Source organism: Branchiostoma floridae, unplaced genomic scaffold (assembly GCF_000003815.2).
Source record: "Branchiostoma floridae strain S238N-H82 unplaced genomic scaffold, Bfl_VNyyK Sc7u5tJ_1495, whole genome shotgun sequence".
NCBI lineage: Eukaryota > Metazoa > Chordata > Leptocardii > Amphioxiformes > Branchiostomatidae > Branchiostoma > Branchiostoma floridae.
This window is the reverse complement of record NW_023365730.1, coordinates 271,774-290,214: the sequence shown is the minus strand read 5'-3', so window position 1 is coordinate 290,214 and position 18,441 is coordinate 271,774. Positions and strand designations below refer to the sequence as shown.

At 40.7% G+C, this 18,441-nt stretch overlaps 1 protein-coding gene across 1 annotated transcript in view; it reads left to right on the top strand.

Annotated features, from left to right (window-relative positions):
• The first annotated feature begins 538 nt into the window (after positions 1 to 538).
• Positions 539 to 18,441, top strand: part of LOC118407873 — a 34,121-nt gene continuing 16,218 nt past the window's right edge. Inside the window, exons 1-2 of the mRNA XM_035808437.1 lie at positions 539 to 667; positions 3,441 to 3,636. Of these exons, the coding sequence (XP_035664330.1) occupies positions 3,459 to 3,636 (178 nt within the window). The 5' untranslated portion in view covers positions 539 to 667; positions 3,441 to 3,458. The remainder of the gene's footprint in view (positions 668 to 3,440; positions 3,637 to 18,441) is intronic.

The window sequence follows — 18,441 nt, the reverse complement described above, 5'->3', positions numbered from 1 at the left end:
GAGGGTGCTGCGGCACTAAAAAACGCCAATTTGGCTATCCTCTATTTTTAGGTCTGGTCTACACTCAGTCCATCTCTTGGGAAATCCAAGAAGATTTCTAAAATCGATATTTACAAGTTTTTGGGGTTTCCAGATAGATCATACGTTGTTCCTCTCAAGATGATATCAGAATGACCGGCAGCTAGCAGACGAAACGGCGCGTTCGTGAGCAGACCACTGCCGCGTGACGCCATTTCGGAGCCTTTTTACATGCCCTTCTCTGGGGATCTTAAACGTGATAGCTTCCGCCTCGCTATATGTGTACAGTTATCATCAAGGATGAACATGTAACAATCCTTTACTTAAAGTGGCATTCCACTCATCCATTCTAGCCACTCAAGTGGGAGTTACAGAACGTTTGTACATCATAGCCTTATGCAAATTTGCTCAGGTCTCGTGCGGGGAGCTGATTCACCCTAACAGGTTTAGAACGTGATGACGTCACCGGAAATGCGACGTCATCTCTCCGAGCCGACTTACCTGTACGGCACCTGATAACGTCATCACTAGGGACGCGCGCGCTGCTGTTCAGCGCCAGTCTTGGAGGAGAGGTCTCTAGCGGAGACCTACATCCTGGATGATTTGATTGCCTGCGATTATTCTTTTGTAAAGGAGACCAGAGGATAAGGTACGGGTGTTGAGGTTATTGTGTGTGTTTGTGGTCGTGTTGAGTCATTTTGATAAAGGTTCTGGGTTTCTCTCTCGCTGTTGGAAGTCAATCTGTTGCTGTTGCTTAGAACATGGTGAAGATGTGAGCCGCAATGCTGCGTACTTCTTAAAGAGGAAGTTTTCTTGAGAATAGGACATTTTGGTCGTCTTTATTTTGCGTATGCACAGGATAAGGTACGGGTGTGTAAAGCTGCATGTGTGTGTGTGTGTGGTCGTGTGAAGTCGATTAATCTGTTTTGTGTTTTTTCTCTCGTTGGTGAATATCAATCTGTCCTGTTGCTTAGAACACGGTTCTACGTACCTACATACTGGATGATTTGATTGCCTACGATAATTCTTTTGTAACGGAGACCAGAGGATAAGGTACGGGTGTGAAGCTGATAGTGTGTGTGTGTCACCGTCTTCACGGTTTCTCTCTTGTTGGTGGAAATCAGTCTGTTGCTGTTGCTTAGAACATAGTTTTACGAGCCTCAATGTAGCTTCTTGATTTGATTGCCTGTGACAATTCTTTTGCAAAGGAGACCGTGAGAGGATAAGGTACGGATAAAAGCTGATAGTGTGTGTGTGTGTGTGTGTGTGTGTGTGTGTGTGTGTGTGTGTGTGTGTGTTCACGGTTTCTCTCTTGTAAGTGGAAATCAGTCTGTTGCTGTTGCTTTGACCATGGTGAAGATGTAGCTAGCTGCGATGCTACTTTTAACGTTCTTAAAGAGGATGTTTTCTTAAGAAGAGAACATTTCGGTCGTCTTTATCTTGCGTAAGCACAGGATACGGTACGGGTGTAAAACTGATTGTATGTGCCGGTGTGGACGTGTTGAATCATTTCAATATTTTTCGTGGTTTCTTTCTCGTTGGTGAAACTCAATCTGTTGCTGCTGCTTTGAAATGGTCCTACGAGCGCCAATGCTGCTTCTTGATTTGATTGTCTGTGATAATTATTATATAAAGGACAGCACAGGATAAGGTACAGGTGTAAAGTCGATTGTGTCTGTGTGTGTGGTCATGTTAGGTTAGTCCTTTTAATATATTTTGTGGTTTCTCTCCCATTGGTGGCAATCAATCTATTGCTTTTTCTTAGTACACGGTGAAGATGTTAGCCGCAATGCTGCTTCATGTCCTTATCGTTCTTAAAGAAGTTTTTCTTCCTGATAACAGGGCATTTTCGTTGTATCTATCTAGCGTTAACTTTATTTTCCCTGGCTCAGAATAGGCTGGGCGGTCCAGCCGTTATTCAGTGCCACTATGTGTCATCTTATTTTCATCTTCCTGGCAGCAGTAGGCGTATTTTCTATCATTTATCAGGTACTGAAAAAGCGCTCTACCCGGCTTGGCTCTTGTTCAACGTTTTTAGCATGTCGCATAAGCAGTAAGCGAGGCAAATGGACGAGGGACCTCAGTGGATTGCCGATAGAAACTCAGTGCATTGAACTTATCTTCCCCATCACTGTGTGTTCTGTCAATGAGCTGGTAGTACAGAACGTTGTTTAATCGCTTCTTGTCACTGTCATCGATTTCCCGTTAAGACAGCCCTGTGGCTTACGGCCAGGAAGCCCATCAGTTTGTGTCAAATACCGTTTGCCTGGCATTGAAAAGTCCCTGCATGGGTCTTAACATGTCTGCTGTTTATTATTGCCTTTGTCATCTGTCACAAGTGGTAGCTGTGGTAAACAGAACTGTGGAGCTTTGGGATCACTCATGCTGTGATTCGTAGTCATTTTAATAGCATGTGCTGAAGAGGGCTTTACAATGATTGCTTCGTCCGTAGAGTTTTCTGAGTAACCTTCCTCAAGGATGTACGAGAGGCCGTCTATATAGGCCATATTTATGATAGACGCAGTAGATTACGGAGGAAACTACCAGTAACTCCTACAAAGATATTTGTCTGTTCTTCACCAGGTGCTGAATTCTCCATAAGCTAATTGTGCATGTACCGATTCGTAGGCTGATGTTGTGTTCTGTGTTATTTATTTCAGTATTTAGGAATCTTGACATGGGTCGGTGAAGATGAACCATTGTTTGACGTTTTATTTCATTTTTTTCACCAGCTACTGAAGAGTCTCTACATGGGTCGGTTGTACAGAACGGTTGTTTGACGTTGTACCCCATGTGTAGTACTTCATGTGTAGTACTTCATGTGTCGTACCTCATGTGTTGTACTTCATGTTTTTCTCCAGGTACTGAAGAGTCTCTGCATGGGTCGGCTGTACAGAACCGTTGTTTGACGTTTTAACTCGTGTTTCTCTCCAGGTACCGAAGTGTCCCTGCATGGTTTGGTTGTACAGAACCTTCTCTTATGTTTTGTTCCGTGCCTTTCCAAGTACCGAAGAGTCTCTGTAAGGACAGGTTGTCCAGAACTGCTGTTTGACGTTGTACTTCTTGTTTTTATTGAAGGTACTGAAGAGTATCTGTGTTTGTTTCTTATATTGAACAGTTGTTTGACGCCGTTTCTCGTTTGTTTCCTCCAGGTAATGAAGAGTCTCTGCATGGGTTGGTTGTACCGAACCTTCTCTTATGTTTTGTTCCGTGTCTTTTCCAGGTACTGAAGAGTCTATATATGTAATGGTCGGTTGCCCCAAACCGTTGTTTGACGTTCTTCTCCAGGTACTGACGCGTCTTTGCTTCCGTCGGTTGTACAGACAGTTTGACGTTGTACCTCATGCGTTTTTCTCCAGGTACTGAAGATTTTCTGCACAGAACCGTTGTTTGACGCGGTTTCTCGTGTTTTTTTTCTCCAGGAACCGAATAGTCTCTGCATGGGTCGGCTATACAGAACCGTTGTTGTGACGGTGCTTCTGTTGTCGGTGCTGTCCCCGACCCGCCCGGTGTTCGGAGTGAAGCTCTGCGGAAGGTCCTTCCTGCGGGCGACCTTCCTGGTCTGCGGCATGCACAAACGGTCCGGCCACGACGCGAGCAGACAAGCCGACTTCTCAGGTAAGGGACGGAAAGTTTTTTTAAAATTGTTTTAACGAGATTGTTCAAAGCAATGTCACGAGACCACTTCTGGGCAATGAACTAAGGAGTTGGAAATAACTGAGCACGGAGATAGCGGTGGGCATTTGTTTTGAAGGCTGAGGAGTAATAGACAGGAGGGGAAAGCAGGTGTTGAGAGAGTTCTATAATTTAGCTGTCCGTGGAAATAAACTGTTTCTATAGAAGGACATGTAGAGAACCTAGTGTTACGCTGAAAGGCTCTCACCGGAGGGACAAGTAGTATGAGGTCATTGGAGCAATAGCAATTTGTTTGTTTAATTTTCCATTACAAAAATGGAAGGTGAGACAAAACAGGTGTCGGGTCACCTCTACAAGTTGTCTTCCCGAAATTGAAAGTGGTGGAAATCAATTTGTTGTAGTTGCTTAAAACATGGTGAAGATGTAGACCGTGATGCCGCTTCTGGTTCTTAACGTTCTTGATTCTTTTTTGTACGTTCTTAAATATTTTTTCTTGTGAATAGTATATTTTGGTTGTATCTATCTTGCGTTATCTTTGTTTTACCCGACCAGAAATGGCTAGGCGGTTCAGCTGTTTATTCAAAGTGAAACTGATATCGATATAATTTAGCTCACTGAAGACCCACTCCTCCACTGGTCTTGACAGGGAAGACAGGCGCTACTTACAGTAATTACGCTATATATCAGTTAAAACTAACTGATTGGACTGCCCTAGATGCATAGATGAATAAACAAATAAATTTATATTGTTCGTTGTATCGGGGACATACTGTAAATGCATTTAAGTTCGCGGGACTTCTCGCGGTGGTTTTAATTTCGCGGTAGCACCATGCACTGTAGTCTCTTACTGTTATGGAAAAATGTTCGCGGCGGATTTAAATTCGCGGTGAAGTGGCCGCCGCGAAAACCGTGAATATTAATCCACCGCGAACATTTCTGCATTTACAGTATTCCTAGCTCTTTTCAACAATCACAATGGATTTCAAGACTTTAAATTCTGCTGAGCCGAATTGCAAGCAAGTTGATGTTTGCATAATCTTTAGTCATTTTCTTGTTATATTCGGTAGGATTATACATGTAGAAATGGGAATCAAACACATTTATCCGTGTACTCTGAGTTGATATTTTATAACTTTGAGACTCTCTTTGGGATGCTAAGAGAGTTTCACCTTGACACTGTTAGGCAGCCCGGTTTACTTGATGACACAGCCAAACCAGATACGAGTTACTGGATAAGAACGTTCCTGAAACATCATTCAATGTTACTGCAATAAAAGAAGACAGACGTCCGGTATGTTTAAAAGCTTCCCGTAAGCGCTACTTTCTGTCACAGAGATAGAAAATCAAACGGGGAAGAGTCCAAAACTGAATGTCAGGATCTCTGAGGGGATTTCAAGTAAAGTAAAAGCCGGACATATAGGCACCAGACATACCTATGTCTCCAGTAAGTCTGCAGATAACTGACATCGCAGCTAACTTTTGATCATCCAGCATATATGTTTGTGGAGAGTGGCACGCTGTGCGTTGGTTGTTGCCCGTGGGTAACCTTTTGTAGCGTAGGGCAAAGTTTTACTTGACGTCTGCACTAATGCTGTGTCTTTATTGATTCCGTCAGAAAAAAGTATGTTCTTGGAGAGTATCAATGTAGCTGTCTCTGTAGCTGATGTTGTAGCTGACTGTTGTCAGTTCCTAGCCCTTTATGATGTTATCATTGACGTCTGCAATAAGGTTCCGTCTATACTATTTCCGTCGGAAAAAAAAACAAAAACATGCATGTTCTCCAAGAGTAAAAATGTAGCTGTTTGTAGCTGATGATGTAGCTGACTGTTGTCAGTTCCTAGCCCTTTATGATGCTGTACAAAGTTATCATTGACGTCTGCAATAAAGTTCTGTCTTAATATATAATTTCCGTCAGAGATAAAAAATGTATGTTAAAAGAGAGTACAAATTTAGATGTGACGTGTGTTCCTGTTGCTGTAGTTGATTGTTGTCAATTTGTAGCCCTTTATGATGCAGTTCAAAGTTATCATTGACGTCTGGAATAAGGTTCTGTCTATATTATTTCCGCCAAAAAAAAAAGCGTGTTCTTGGAGAGCATATATGCATGTAGCTGTCTTAAGTTGATGAGGAGAGGAGATAGGCACCACCAGGGGACTAAAATCCTATTGATACAGCGCAGCAAGTTGTGCTGCCCCTACGGGTGATTAAAAAAGCTATGGGACGACGATGATGAAGTTGATGCTGAAGATATTGTTGTTAGTTTATGATACAATACAAAGCTATGTTTGGCGTTTGCATTAAGGTTGTGACTTTGTTGCTTCCTTCAGAAAAAATTGGAAATATAAAGCTACAGAATGTCACGACGACATTTCGCCGACAAAACCTTAGAGAATACTTTAATCCACACTTTAAATCATTCCTTAAAGTGGAGATAAAGGCAACATATTTACGCCTTCGTATCCCAAGACAACATTTCCAGTTCTTTTAAAATCAAAACCTCCTTTCTATCCACCCTGTTATCCGTTGGGTTCGGTTTACCATTTGATCATTTACGAAAAGTACATACCTGAGGGTGAATAACTTCCAAAGCCATTAAATCATTGCCACGAATTGACTTCCTTTCATTCACTGGACGTGTATTGCCTTATGTACGTGTTCTATGATGCTGTCCGTCCTGTTTATGGACGTTTTTAGACTTAAGTTTCTACAGCATAAAAGGCTAAGGCAGGATATGAGTCGTTATATCATACCCGGTCCGTGTTTACGCTTGATATCGGTGTTATTACCGGACGTCCTTATGTTAAGGTACGGCCCGGGGCTCCATAGTTCGATCAATATTCGAACCCGCTTGAGAGTGCCGCTGTCGAAAACTGTTTGAATACTTCGCCGTTTTTTGTTGTTGTTGGAATTGGCAACGTTTTTGACGCGATTTGTACTCGCTGTCACGTCTTTTGCCTTTTGTTTTGCGATAAACACGATTTTTTCGGGTTTGTATGATATAATAAATAAAATACAACACGAGGTATTCCGCATCCCCCTCGCACCCAGCCCTCCCGCAGGTCGGATCGTCCTCCGGCCTTCATGCGATCCTACCCGCGGCCGGGCCGTACCTCGACAATACGGAATACGCCGTGCTACATTCTATACGAGTATGAGGTATTCTCCCAGGTACTACATCCTCATGTAATTTAATTACACTATCGCTCATACAACGGCTTACTGTTTGTCACTCTATAGGAGCCCATCGATTGATTAGAATGGTTGAAAGGTTTCTCTTCAGATCAAAGCCTAAGTTGACGTTTGATATTTTCTTTGTGATATTTTCCTATCATATGATAGAGACGTATGTAATCTACGATATTCATCTTCCCATACGCAATGTCTGTACGTAAATTCATCCTTCGGCTTTGCAGCTTGATGTTACACTGGAATATCACTACGACGTGTCAATGAAGGTTAGACATCCAAGTAATAATATACGTCAAAAAAGCAGTTACTCAAGCAACTGGATTTGATTTTGGAAACGGTCAGACGTTTCAACTAGCACCCGCAAGTTTTCGTCAGTGACACTGAAGAGATCTTCTTGGAGAGGGTTTTTATATCCTAGCTGTGAATCTATATGTGAAAGTGATCTAGGTGAAGAACAGATATCTTAACTATTAATTGATATGCAAAAAACGGAGGAAGACAAATTTTGAATGCAAAGGTAGGACAAGTTAACACTACGTGAAAACAGTGCCATGCGAAGCGTTTTGACGTGAGGAGTGATGAACTTGTAAATCAAGGCCATAATTCTTTCCTTATGCCATAAAAGCACATGTAGTGACGATAGAGTCTACGGTTTATCTCTGTAGATTTGAATGTGCGTTTTTGAGCAACATTTCCCTTTGTCTATCCAACAATTTCCTGACTATTCTGTGCGGCTCATTCAGTCTCAATGTCTCTGAAAGTCTCCCTGATGCGACCTAAAGCGTCTAAAGAGACCGTCCCTTTCGTACGACATAGTAAAATGAAGCCTTTTAGATGAAGCTAATAGCTACAGCCATTAGAAATGTAATCATGTTTTACCACTCACACAATTATCTGCCAATGTAGTGATACAAATGCTCCCTGATATTATCCTATCTTAGGGTTCATAGTCCGTGTCTGTTCATTTTGTCATTTGTCTGAAAGGACCATCCTTTCCCTACACAACATACGCAAATAATGCAATAAAGCTAATAGCGACAGCCATTAGATATGTAAGCACGTTTTTCCACTCACTCAATATGCTACCAATGTAGTGATACAGATGCTCTCTTATATTATCGTATCTTAGGGTCCGTGTCTGTTCATTTTGGTCATTTGTCTAAAGAGACCATCCTTTCCGTACACGACATACGCAAATGATGAAGTCTTTCGATGAAGCTAATAGCGTCAGCCATTAAATATGTAAGGGCGTTTTACCACTCAATTTGCTGTCGATGCCAGAGGGTCCCATAAAAAACGTCAGCCGAAAAATAGCTCTGCACAGATTTAATAGCGATCGTAAAACACAGAAGAAAGCTGTAAAAGTTTCGCGCCACGGACGAGGTTGATGTATGGTCCTTTGATCTGGCACAGATTGAAGGTGGACTCTAGATCTCGCTGCGGTTGGGGTACCGGTGCGGCACTGCAGGGTTCATTCACTGCGGCGCTGTACTGGTATTTTCGCGATTTGGGATGATTTAGATATTGCGTAATACGTGTGAGTGAGTGAGTGAGTGAGTGAGTGAGTGAGTGAGTGAGTGAGTGAGTGAGTGAGTGAGTGAGTGAGTGAGTGAGTGAGTGAGTGAGTGATACGTAAAAGTATGACTTAAAAGATAGCAAAATATACAAAACGGAAGAAAATTCGTTCTTCATCTACGAACCCCGCAGTGCCGCACCGGTGCCCCAAGTACAGTGAGACTCCACCTTTAATAGCGATCGTAAACCACGGAAGAAAGCTGTAAAAGTTTCCCGGGTTTGCTGCCGTGGTGATGTATCGTCCTTTGATCTGGCGGTATCACCCCGGCAGTAAAACGCATGCTGTTGAGCGTTACGTGTTATTAAGCTAATGTCACGGTATCTCTGAGGTGCAGTATTACTGAGTGAAGGATGGATGTGAGCCACTCAGGTCATACCTTATACTCCATTGCCACTAGGACGGCGCTCTCGCCACGCTCTCTCTGCGACATAAAATATGACACATCGCTCAACGAATTGTATAGAAAAGAAACGAATAGTTTTACACTTGTGTGTTTTTTTGTTGTCTGCTCAGTCACACTTTTACGATTTGTATGATGTACCCAGTATGAAATCAAAAGTTACACATATTCTTTCTTGGTCGCAGTGAGAGCGCAGCGCGATCGCCGTCTGGTGGAAAGGAGTAGTGAAGGATGGCTGTGTGGTACTCAGGTCATACCTTAATGTTCTAACCCTACTCACGGACCAAGTACACCCATCTGCTGGGGATGGAAGAGGGGAATGCCACGAGTTGAACTTGACATTTCATAAGAATGGAATGGCTTCATAAGTGTACAGAGCCATATATTAATATACATAGATTTTAAGGCGTTGTATGGTTGTTATTTACGGTTGAACATCTTAGACTGTTTCATATAATATCTTAATATTACATGAAACAGTGAGTTTCACTATGTCAACGCAAACCTACAGATAGAACAAGTTTTTCATACTGCTTGAATGACTTCTATTTAGCCAAAATTTCATCTTATCACTAGACAAGCTTCGTTTACTTGAAATGGTTTTAGTACCGTGTTATTAAGCTAATGTCATGGTATATCTCAGGTGCAGTATTACTGAGTGAAGAATGGGTGTGAAGCTCTCAGGTCATACCGTAATGTTCTAACCTTACTCACCGACCTGGCACACCCATGTGGTGGAGATGGAAGAGGGGAATGTGACTCGTTGAACTTGACATTCTACGAGAACGGAATGACTTCATAAGTACATAGAGTCACACATTAATACACACAAATTTTCAGTCACGGTACGTCTGTTTTGCATGGTTGAAAGTCTAAGATTGCCGCATTTAACATAGAGACGAGATTCACTATGTCAGTTAACGCATACCTACAGTTAGAACAAAGATTTCATACTGCCTGAATGACTTCTATTTGGCCCAAATTTCATCTTAACACTAGACAAGCTTAGTTTACTTGAAACGTTTTTACCGTGTTATCAAGCTAATGTCACCGTATCTCACAGGTGCAGTATTTCTGTGAAGAATGGGTATGTGCCACTCAGGTTATACCTTAATGTTCTAACCTTACTCACCGACCAGCTACACCCATCTGCTGGAGATGGAAGAGTGGAATGCCACAGGTTGAACTTGACATTCCAAGAGAACGGAATGGCTTCATAAGTACATAGAGTCATACATCAATACGCATAGATTTTGAGGTGTTTTATTCAGCATTGTATGATTTTTATGCATGGTTGAAAGTTTTAGACTGTTGCATGTAATTTTGAAACGGGATGTAACGTTACTGTTTGAATGGCTTCTATTTGGCGCAAATTTTGACTTAACACTAGACAAGCTTAGTTTACTTGAAATGGTGCCCATTCACAAACAATTATGTCCAGGTTCAGGTCCGAACCTGACATTTAGCTGAATTTTCTGTACCGGTACCTACCCCTAGTAGCGGACACGCGATATGAGCGAGAAAAAAAGTGGTAATTGAGCCTCAAGACAAACTGATGCTCATGGCGATAGCAGTAGGGGCCTGGGGAATAGCACAATTACTTTTAGCATGGGAGGGGCAATAATAGAAGGTAGTAGGAACATAGCCTAATGACACTCCCATCAACACTGACGCAAAGAGCCGCATAAACCTTGGGCCACGTCCAAAAACTGACTTCTTGCATTCATTTCAAACTCCCAAACCCTGAGAATGAAGATTCATTTCACATTAAAGAATGGTGCAAAATAGGGGTGGGTAAAACCGTTTTTTTCTTATTGGCCCGGTCCAGAAGAAAACGGACCTGAAAAAAAATCGGTGGACCGAATTTTTGACCTATTGGAAAATGACCAGATTATGTGATCATGCATTCACAAGTTTTGGGGATTAACGATCGAGGAAAACAACAAGAGCGAAGTAGAGTCTGTTGTCATTTCTACCAAGTTTTACCGTCAATCGAACAAGGGCAGTTAGCATTGTAGGAATTTAGCATGCCCGTGTGAGTAAAATACTCCACCAAACAGATTTCTTTGTAGTGAAATGGACCATTTTTTGAGTATCGTCTATATGGCCATTCACAAGTTTTCAAATACTGAGTCAGGTCCAGGTTCATGTCCGGACCTGGACATGATCATCTGAACCTCAGCCGGAATTGGACCTGAATTTTGTGTTCCGGTACCCACCCCTAGTGCCAAACGTTTGGTTCCGTTTGAAATCACAAGCCAAAATCTCCATGTAGCCCATTCCAATAGTTTCGGAGCAACGTACTTAAAGAGTGAGTCTAATTTGTAGCTCGCGTTGTAAAGGTTGTAAATAGCTTTCTTTCTACGTCATACTCCACAGGGCCCGGTTTGTAAAGTGCATTTAACTACCTTTCAGGCACTTTTGCTTCACAACGTAAATCGTAAAAGATGTGTCTATCTACAAGCGCATCTTAAGGCGGTATCTCACTGCAGTTGGGGCACCGGTGCGGCACTACGGGGTTTGTAGATGAATCAACGAATTTTAGAGATGAAGAACGAATTTTCTCATGTTTTGTGTATTTTGTTGTCTTGTAAGTCATACTTTTACGTATTAAGCATTATAAAACATTGGTGAAAATGACAAATAAAACAGCAAACGAACCCCGCAGTGCCGCACCGGTGCCCGAAGTGCAGTGAGATACCACCTTTAGTCATTAAATCCTTGCTTGTTCTGCGTACTTTACACGAAGTACTTTAACATCTACGGCGACTTCGGCGTGGCTCAGATATGGATCTCATCTTGCTGTCAACCAAATTCAACATCCAAAGAGTTTTATAAGTTATGTAGGGGACAATAATCTAAGGTAACCTTCTGCAGAGGGGTCTGAAGTGGAATCGTGGAAATATCTGCCTAAGGTTGTCTTCTGGTACTAGTATTTGGAATATCTCTCTTAGTGAAGATAGTATCACACCGACAACCGAGTGTAGTTTAGAGTTTTATAAGTAATGTGAAGGGACAATAATCTCACGTAACCTTCTGTGGATAGGTCTGAAGTGGAATCGTGGAAATATTTGGCCTGAGGTTGTCTTCTGGTACTAGTATTTGGAATCCGTCTCTCAGTGAAGATGGTATCACATCGACAACCGAGTGGGGCTGTAGTTTAGAGTTTTGTAAGTAATGTAGGGGACAACAATCTCACGTAACCTTTTTGAGGAAATGTTTTAAGTGGAATCATGCCAATATCTGCCCTGAGGTTGTCTACTGGTACTAGTATTTGGAACCTGTCTCTTAGTGAAGATGCTATCACACCGACAGTCGAGTGTGGCTGTAGGGAAGGTTTCTACCAACACTTTATGTCCTTTCTAAAGATTTGTGTGGGAATTTTCGGTGACTTGTCTAATGGTGGAGAGGATGAAGGTGTGAAGTAGATGTGGTGACAGAAATATACTGAATCAGATGTACTTATGATACAGTGACACTCCGGGTAATGTTCGCACAAACGAAGAGTTGGGAAAGCTTATCAACACTTTACTTCAGTCCGTGTATATCATAGAAAATTTACCTTTAATGTTGCATAAGCAATGGAAAGATAATATATTCCTTGTAGATTTGTAGATGTCAGGCTGACATGGCTTACGAGTACACGTATACAATATTTTCATTTTAATAGGGCTACTACAACCCCTACTACAAACTTTAATTGGCCGTGCTATTGTAGATGAAGTCTGACATATGTCATACGTATTGTACATCATCTATACATTACAATCGGACTCCTTCTACAATCTTTAATTGGTCGTGCTCCGTCCCCTTTGATATTAACTGCTGATGCGAGAGAGCATTTATCCCAATTAATAAATAACAAAACTGAGAGTGTCTTTAGGCTAGCTGACATGGGTCACACGTACTGCACATAATCTATACATGGTAATAGGTTTCCTTCTACAATCATTGATTGGCCGTACTCTGTCCCACTTGGCATGAAATGTTGAAGAGAGATCATTTGTACCATTACATAATGTTCCTACTTCTTACAGAACATTAGGCTTACATAAGTCACACGTATTGTACATAGTTTTCTATAGAACCCCTTTGTTTCACGTGCCCCCTTTCTTTTGATATGAAATGTTCAAGAGAGATCATTTGAACCATTACATATGGTGTCTCTTCTTACAGGACTAATAGTGGACATTAGGCTTACATAAGTCACACGTATTGTACATAGTTTTCTATAGAACCCCTTTGTTTCACGTGCCCCCTTTCTTTTGATATGAAATGTTCAAGAGAGATCATTTGAACCATTACATATGGTGTCACTTCTTACAGAACTAATAGTGGACATTGGGCTTACATAAGCCACACGTATTCTACATAATTTTCTATAGAAGCCCCTTTGTTTCACGTGCTCCGTTTCTTTTGATATGAAATGTTGAAGAGAGATAATGTGTACCATTACATAATGTTGTCACTTCTTCCAGAAATAAGAGTGTACATTAGGCTTACATAAGTCACACGTATTGCACATACTTCTCTATATAATCCTTTTTTTCACGTGCTCCGTTTCTTTTGATGTGAAATGTTGAGAAGAGAGCATTTGTAATTGGCACTTGTAATTGGAAGAGCATTTGACGTGCTGCATTTCTTTTGTTATAAATGTTGATTGGGAAAGCATTTGTAGCACTGCATATCTCACAGACATGAGAGACTATATTAGACTGACGTGGGTTACGCGTATTGTGCATAATTTTCTTTCACCTTCGCCGTTTCTTTTAATATAAAATGTTGAAAAGAGAGAGCATTTTAACCACTACACATGGTGGTACTTCTAACAGAACTTAGAGTGTACAATAGACTGACGTTGGTTACACGTATCGTACATAGTTTTCTATAGAATCCCCTTTGTTTCACGTGCTCCGTTTCTTTTGATGTGAAATGTTGACGAGAGAGCATTTGTACAATTACATATGTTGCCACTTCTTACAGAACTAAGAGTGGGCATTAGGCTTACATAAGTTACACGTACTGTACATAGTTTTCTGTAAAATCCCTTTGTTTCACGTGCTCCGTTTCTTTTGATGTGAAATTTTGAGAAGAGAGTGCATTTGTAATTGACACTTGTAATTGGAAGAGCACTTGGCGTGCTGCATTTATTTTGTTATAAATGTTGATTGGGAAAGACTGACGTGGGTTACGCGTATTGTGCATAGTTTTCTTTCACCTTCGCCGTTTATTTTAATATAAAATGTTGAAAAGAGAGAGCATTTTAATCACTTCACATGGTGGCACTTCTGACAGAACTTAGAGTGTACAATAGACTGACGTTGGTTACACGTATCGTACATAGTTTTCTATAGAATTATTTTGTTTCACGTGCTCCGTTTCTTTTGATATGAAATGTTGAAGAGAGAAATCATTTGTGCAATCACGTATGGTACCACTTCTGACAGAACTGAGAGTGTGCTACACTTGACTGACGTGGATTACACGTATTGTGTATAGTTTTCTTTGACGTGCTGCATTTCTTTTGATATGAAATATTGAAAACAGAGAGAACTCCTGACAGAACTCAGAGTGTGCATTTTGCTGACATGGTTCCTTTTTTCATGTGCTGCATTTCTTTTGATATGAAAAATTGAAAACAGAGAGAACATTTGTACTACTACATATGGTGGGACTCCTGACAGAACTGAGAGTGAATAATTTGCTGACATGGTTCTTTTTTTCATGTGCACCGTTTCTTGTGATATGCAATATTAAAAACAGAGAGCATTTGTACCATTTCATATAGTTGGACTGCTGACAGTAGTGAGAGTGAGAGAGAGTGAGTGAGTGAGAGAGAGAGAGTGAGGGAAAGAGAGAAAGAGAGAGAGAGAGAAAGAGAGAGAGAAAGAGAGAGACAGAGAGTGAAAGAGAGAGAGAGAAAGAGAGAGAGAAAAAGCATTTGTACCATTACATATGGTTGGACTTCTGACAGAACTGAAAGAGTACATTTCTCCCGGGATGGTGCCTAAATCTGATAAGCGCCACCGACCCGATCTGTGAACCCTCTGAATAAAGTAGTACCTTCAATACCCGGACTCCCCGTGGAATCTGGCAATCTGATGAACAGATGCTGAAGATTTAGATTCCATTTGGATGGAAACTAGTTTTCGTTGGTTGGATGCTGACTCATAGCCAGGCCTAGGAAAAATGTTGTGTTTCCTGTTTCCCTACCTTCTATAGAAAAACCTGCCTACCCTAGACTTTCTTGTTGGACAGTAGAGTCACACTTTCACTTCCAGTTATTATTTTTATTCAACCTGCTTCCTATTAAAGTAAAACACTGCTTGTTCTATCTAAGGAAAGATGCAAAAAAGTTTGACATGAAAAAAACATGTGTCCTCGTGTATTTCAGTTTACTTTGTCCAATTCGAGTGTTATATATATCACTAGACTTTTGGCCAGACTTTGTTCAACTCTAGTATTATAATAATATGTACACTAGGGATTTGGCTAGACCAAAATAAAGATTACAAGAAAAAATAATATAGCCCCTACCTACCGACCCCATCTTTTCTGTACTGAAACTGGAAACACTACATTTTTTCCTTAGCCTCAGTAGACGTTATACATGAGTCATGGTTTCCCGCTGGTAATTGACTGACACTATTGCCAAGGGCCGTTCGAATGTCGGCTCTGGTCTGGAGACTCCTGCCAAAGAAATTGTATGAATGTATTATGTACAAGCGAATGGCGTAGGGAATATGATGTGATAAGTTAAAGTTGAAAACTCACTTCTATAAGGAACTTTTTGATGTATTATGCAGGCGTGAATTGCGTATGAAGGGGATATGATAAGTTAAAGTTTAAAACTCACTTCTATAATGCACTTTTTGATATATTATGCAGGCGTGAATGGCGTATGAAGGAAATATGATAGGATAAGTTAAAGTTTAAAACTCACTTCTATCAGGAACTTTTTTGATGTATTATGCACACGTGGATGTCGTATGTATGTGATATGATGTGATAAGTTAAAATTTAAAACTCAATTCTATAAGGGAATTTTTTATATATTATGCATACGTGAATGGCGTATGTAGGGAATATGATAAGTTAAAGTTGAAAACTCACTTCCATAAGGAACTTTTTTGATGTAATTATGCACACGTGAATAGCGTTTGTAGGGATATGAAAAGTTAAAGTTTAAAACTCACTTCTATGAGGAGCTTTTCGAGGAGTTTATCAAAATGTTTCGATGTCAAAGGGAACAATTCTTTATGACCCTATGAGAAACCACAAACCATTAATAAAAGAACAACTCTGGATGATTATAACGGTTATGAAAAACATCTGCCTGAGACAAGCAAACTTAGTGTAATACTCCTTACATCAGTATCTGGTGCTTTATGCTAATAATTTTTAGTCGTAATTCAACAACTCTTTGAGTCGAAGTGCGTAAAGTCGCAACTAGAAACGGCCGCATTATAAGGACTGGATAATCAAAGTTGGAATACCGTCTATATGTCAGTATCAGATGATTTTTCATGATTAATTGTCCTCAAAATGCCTACGGAGATTTGTACATATCAGATATTGCCGTTGGCTCTACTATTGCCTGAAGGGTAAAGCACAGACTATACTTTAATATCCACAGAAAATAGCCCTTGTACTGTAGACAGACTCACGTACACACAAAACAATAGCATGTACATTTTTTATTTCACCTGTACTCTGGTAATGGTAATATGAGGCAAGTGTACATGCTACCCAAACAAGTTCGCCAATCTCTTCTCACGTTATCATTAACTTTGTAGGCTCTACTATTGCCGTAATGGTAAAAACGCAGGTTCTAATCTAATACTTACAGAAACTAGCCCTTGACCTTGTATACACTCACACAGACCATTAGCATATCTACGTTATCACTCTGTTTAGAGAAGCCACAAAGACTTATCCCAACTTTCCCCGAATTGACAGACGAACAGAAAACCACTTTTCTCTTGAAATCGCAGAACCCACACATTTTAGAAAAGGTGGGGCTTTTCGTCTCCCTCTGCTACCTGTATAGATATAGCCAACACTAGTATTGGAGTAGAATATTGTTCATAACTGTCCATTGTCACTTGTACATATACTATGTTTATACCATGTCCTTGCAGCTAGCTCTTGGGCACGAACTTGCAAATAAAATTCTTCTATCTTATTATTTCACCTGCACTGGTCATGATGTGTTCATGCTACCCAAATTAGTTCGCCAATCTCTCTGCTCTCCTGTTATGGAACACTTCGCCACACAGTGTGCATAGTTACAACACGGATGGGGAACCTGGTCGCCCATTTCTCTACAATAACTACACTTCAGGGTTTTGAAATCGCCGCTACCATTATACACAGACCTGCACAGACGTGCTTCAGCGCACTTACTCCGTACCTTGGAGAGGTCTGTAATGTTACCCAGTACAGCCATGCCGTGCACTAGACCTTGACAAAAAGGTCGGCCAAAAGCTCAGCCAAAAACTTGGCCAAATTTGAAATTCACAAACGGTACTGTCAGGTAGATGCGCATATCATATGCTTCCATATGTATATATAGGTGTAAATATTTCAAAGCAGAAGACAAAACAGGTAAGGCACACTGAAAAAAAAAATCAATCGAACGTACGGTTGAAAGTCTTGTCTACAACGTATAGAACATACAGGGTTATTGTGACAACTTCTCATACACTTCTAAAGATTCTATAGCCTCTACCAGGCTCCACAGGCCGCTGAAAAAATATAGTAGAAATTGGCCAAAAAAGACAGAAAACACGCATAAGGAACCAGATGGCCGAGGAGTACAGTTTGGCCGGTCAACACCCTTAGGCAAATTACCTTTAACTAGGCTTTTATTCCTAACTCGGCCTAAGTCCCCTCATTCGGCCAGAAGCGAGTCTGGCAGAGGCTATAAATTCTTTATGACAGAGATTGGCAAATAAAAAGTGTGAACCATAATTGAACTGTTATTTTCAACATATTGTATTTAATTTGTACAATTTTGTGTTGTAGACATCTCTGTCGCTTAGGTTCTTTCTGCCCAGACAAGTGTAATGGTCTGTATAGACTGATTGACAGAGAGATTTTCAACATAAAGTCGGACTTACTTGAAATTTACCCCAACATGTGGATTGCTCATTCATTAAAAAGTGTGAAGTTGGACAGTCAAAAATATCGTTTGAGAAATTAAACACTTAAGCTTTGATTCAGAGAGACTTCTACCAACAGTCGCCAACCTATAAATTAGCAACAAATTGTATTCAGATAATGCTATTTGTTTGTTTGAACCTTTATTTATTCATGAGAACTTCGAATTAGCCTGCAGGTCACTTTTATTGGGGTCATGGGGGAGGTAAGGGTCGGGCAATATATAACAGAGCTACAGATTAAACTGAGTCCTAATAATTCTATCAACATATATCACTATATACGTGTACATGGTACAGAACATTAGTAGAGCGAATGCTCAGCTTTCCATGACCGTTCGTTTTAGTCATTTCTAATACTTCAAGAGTCTCTTAAAGCTGGTCAGAATTTTGGGCCGTATCGGATTTTTTATCGAACCAAACCAAGCTTCATTTTGTTAGATCTTTATCAGACTGATTCA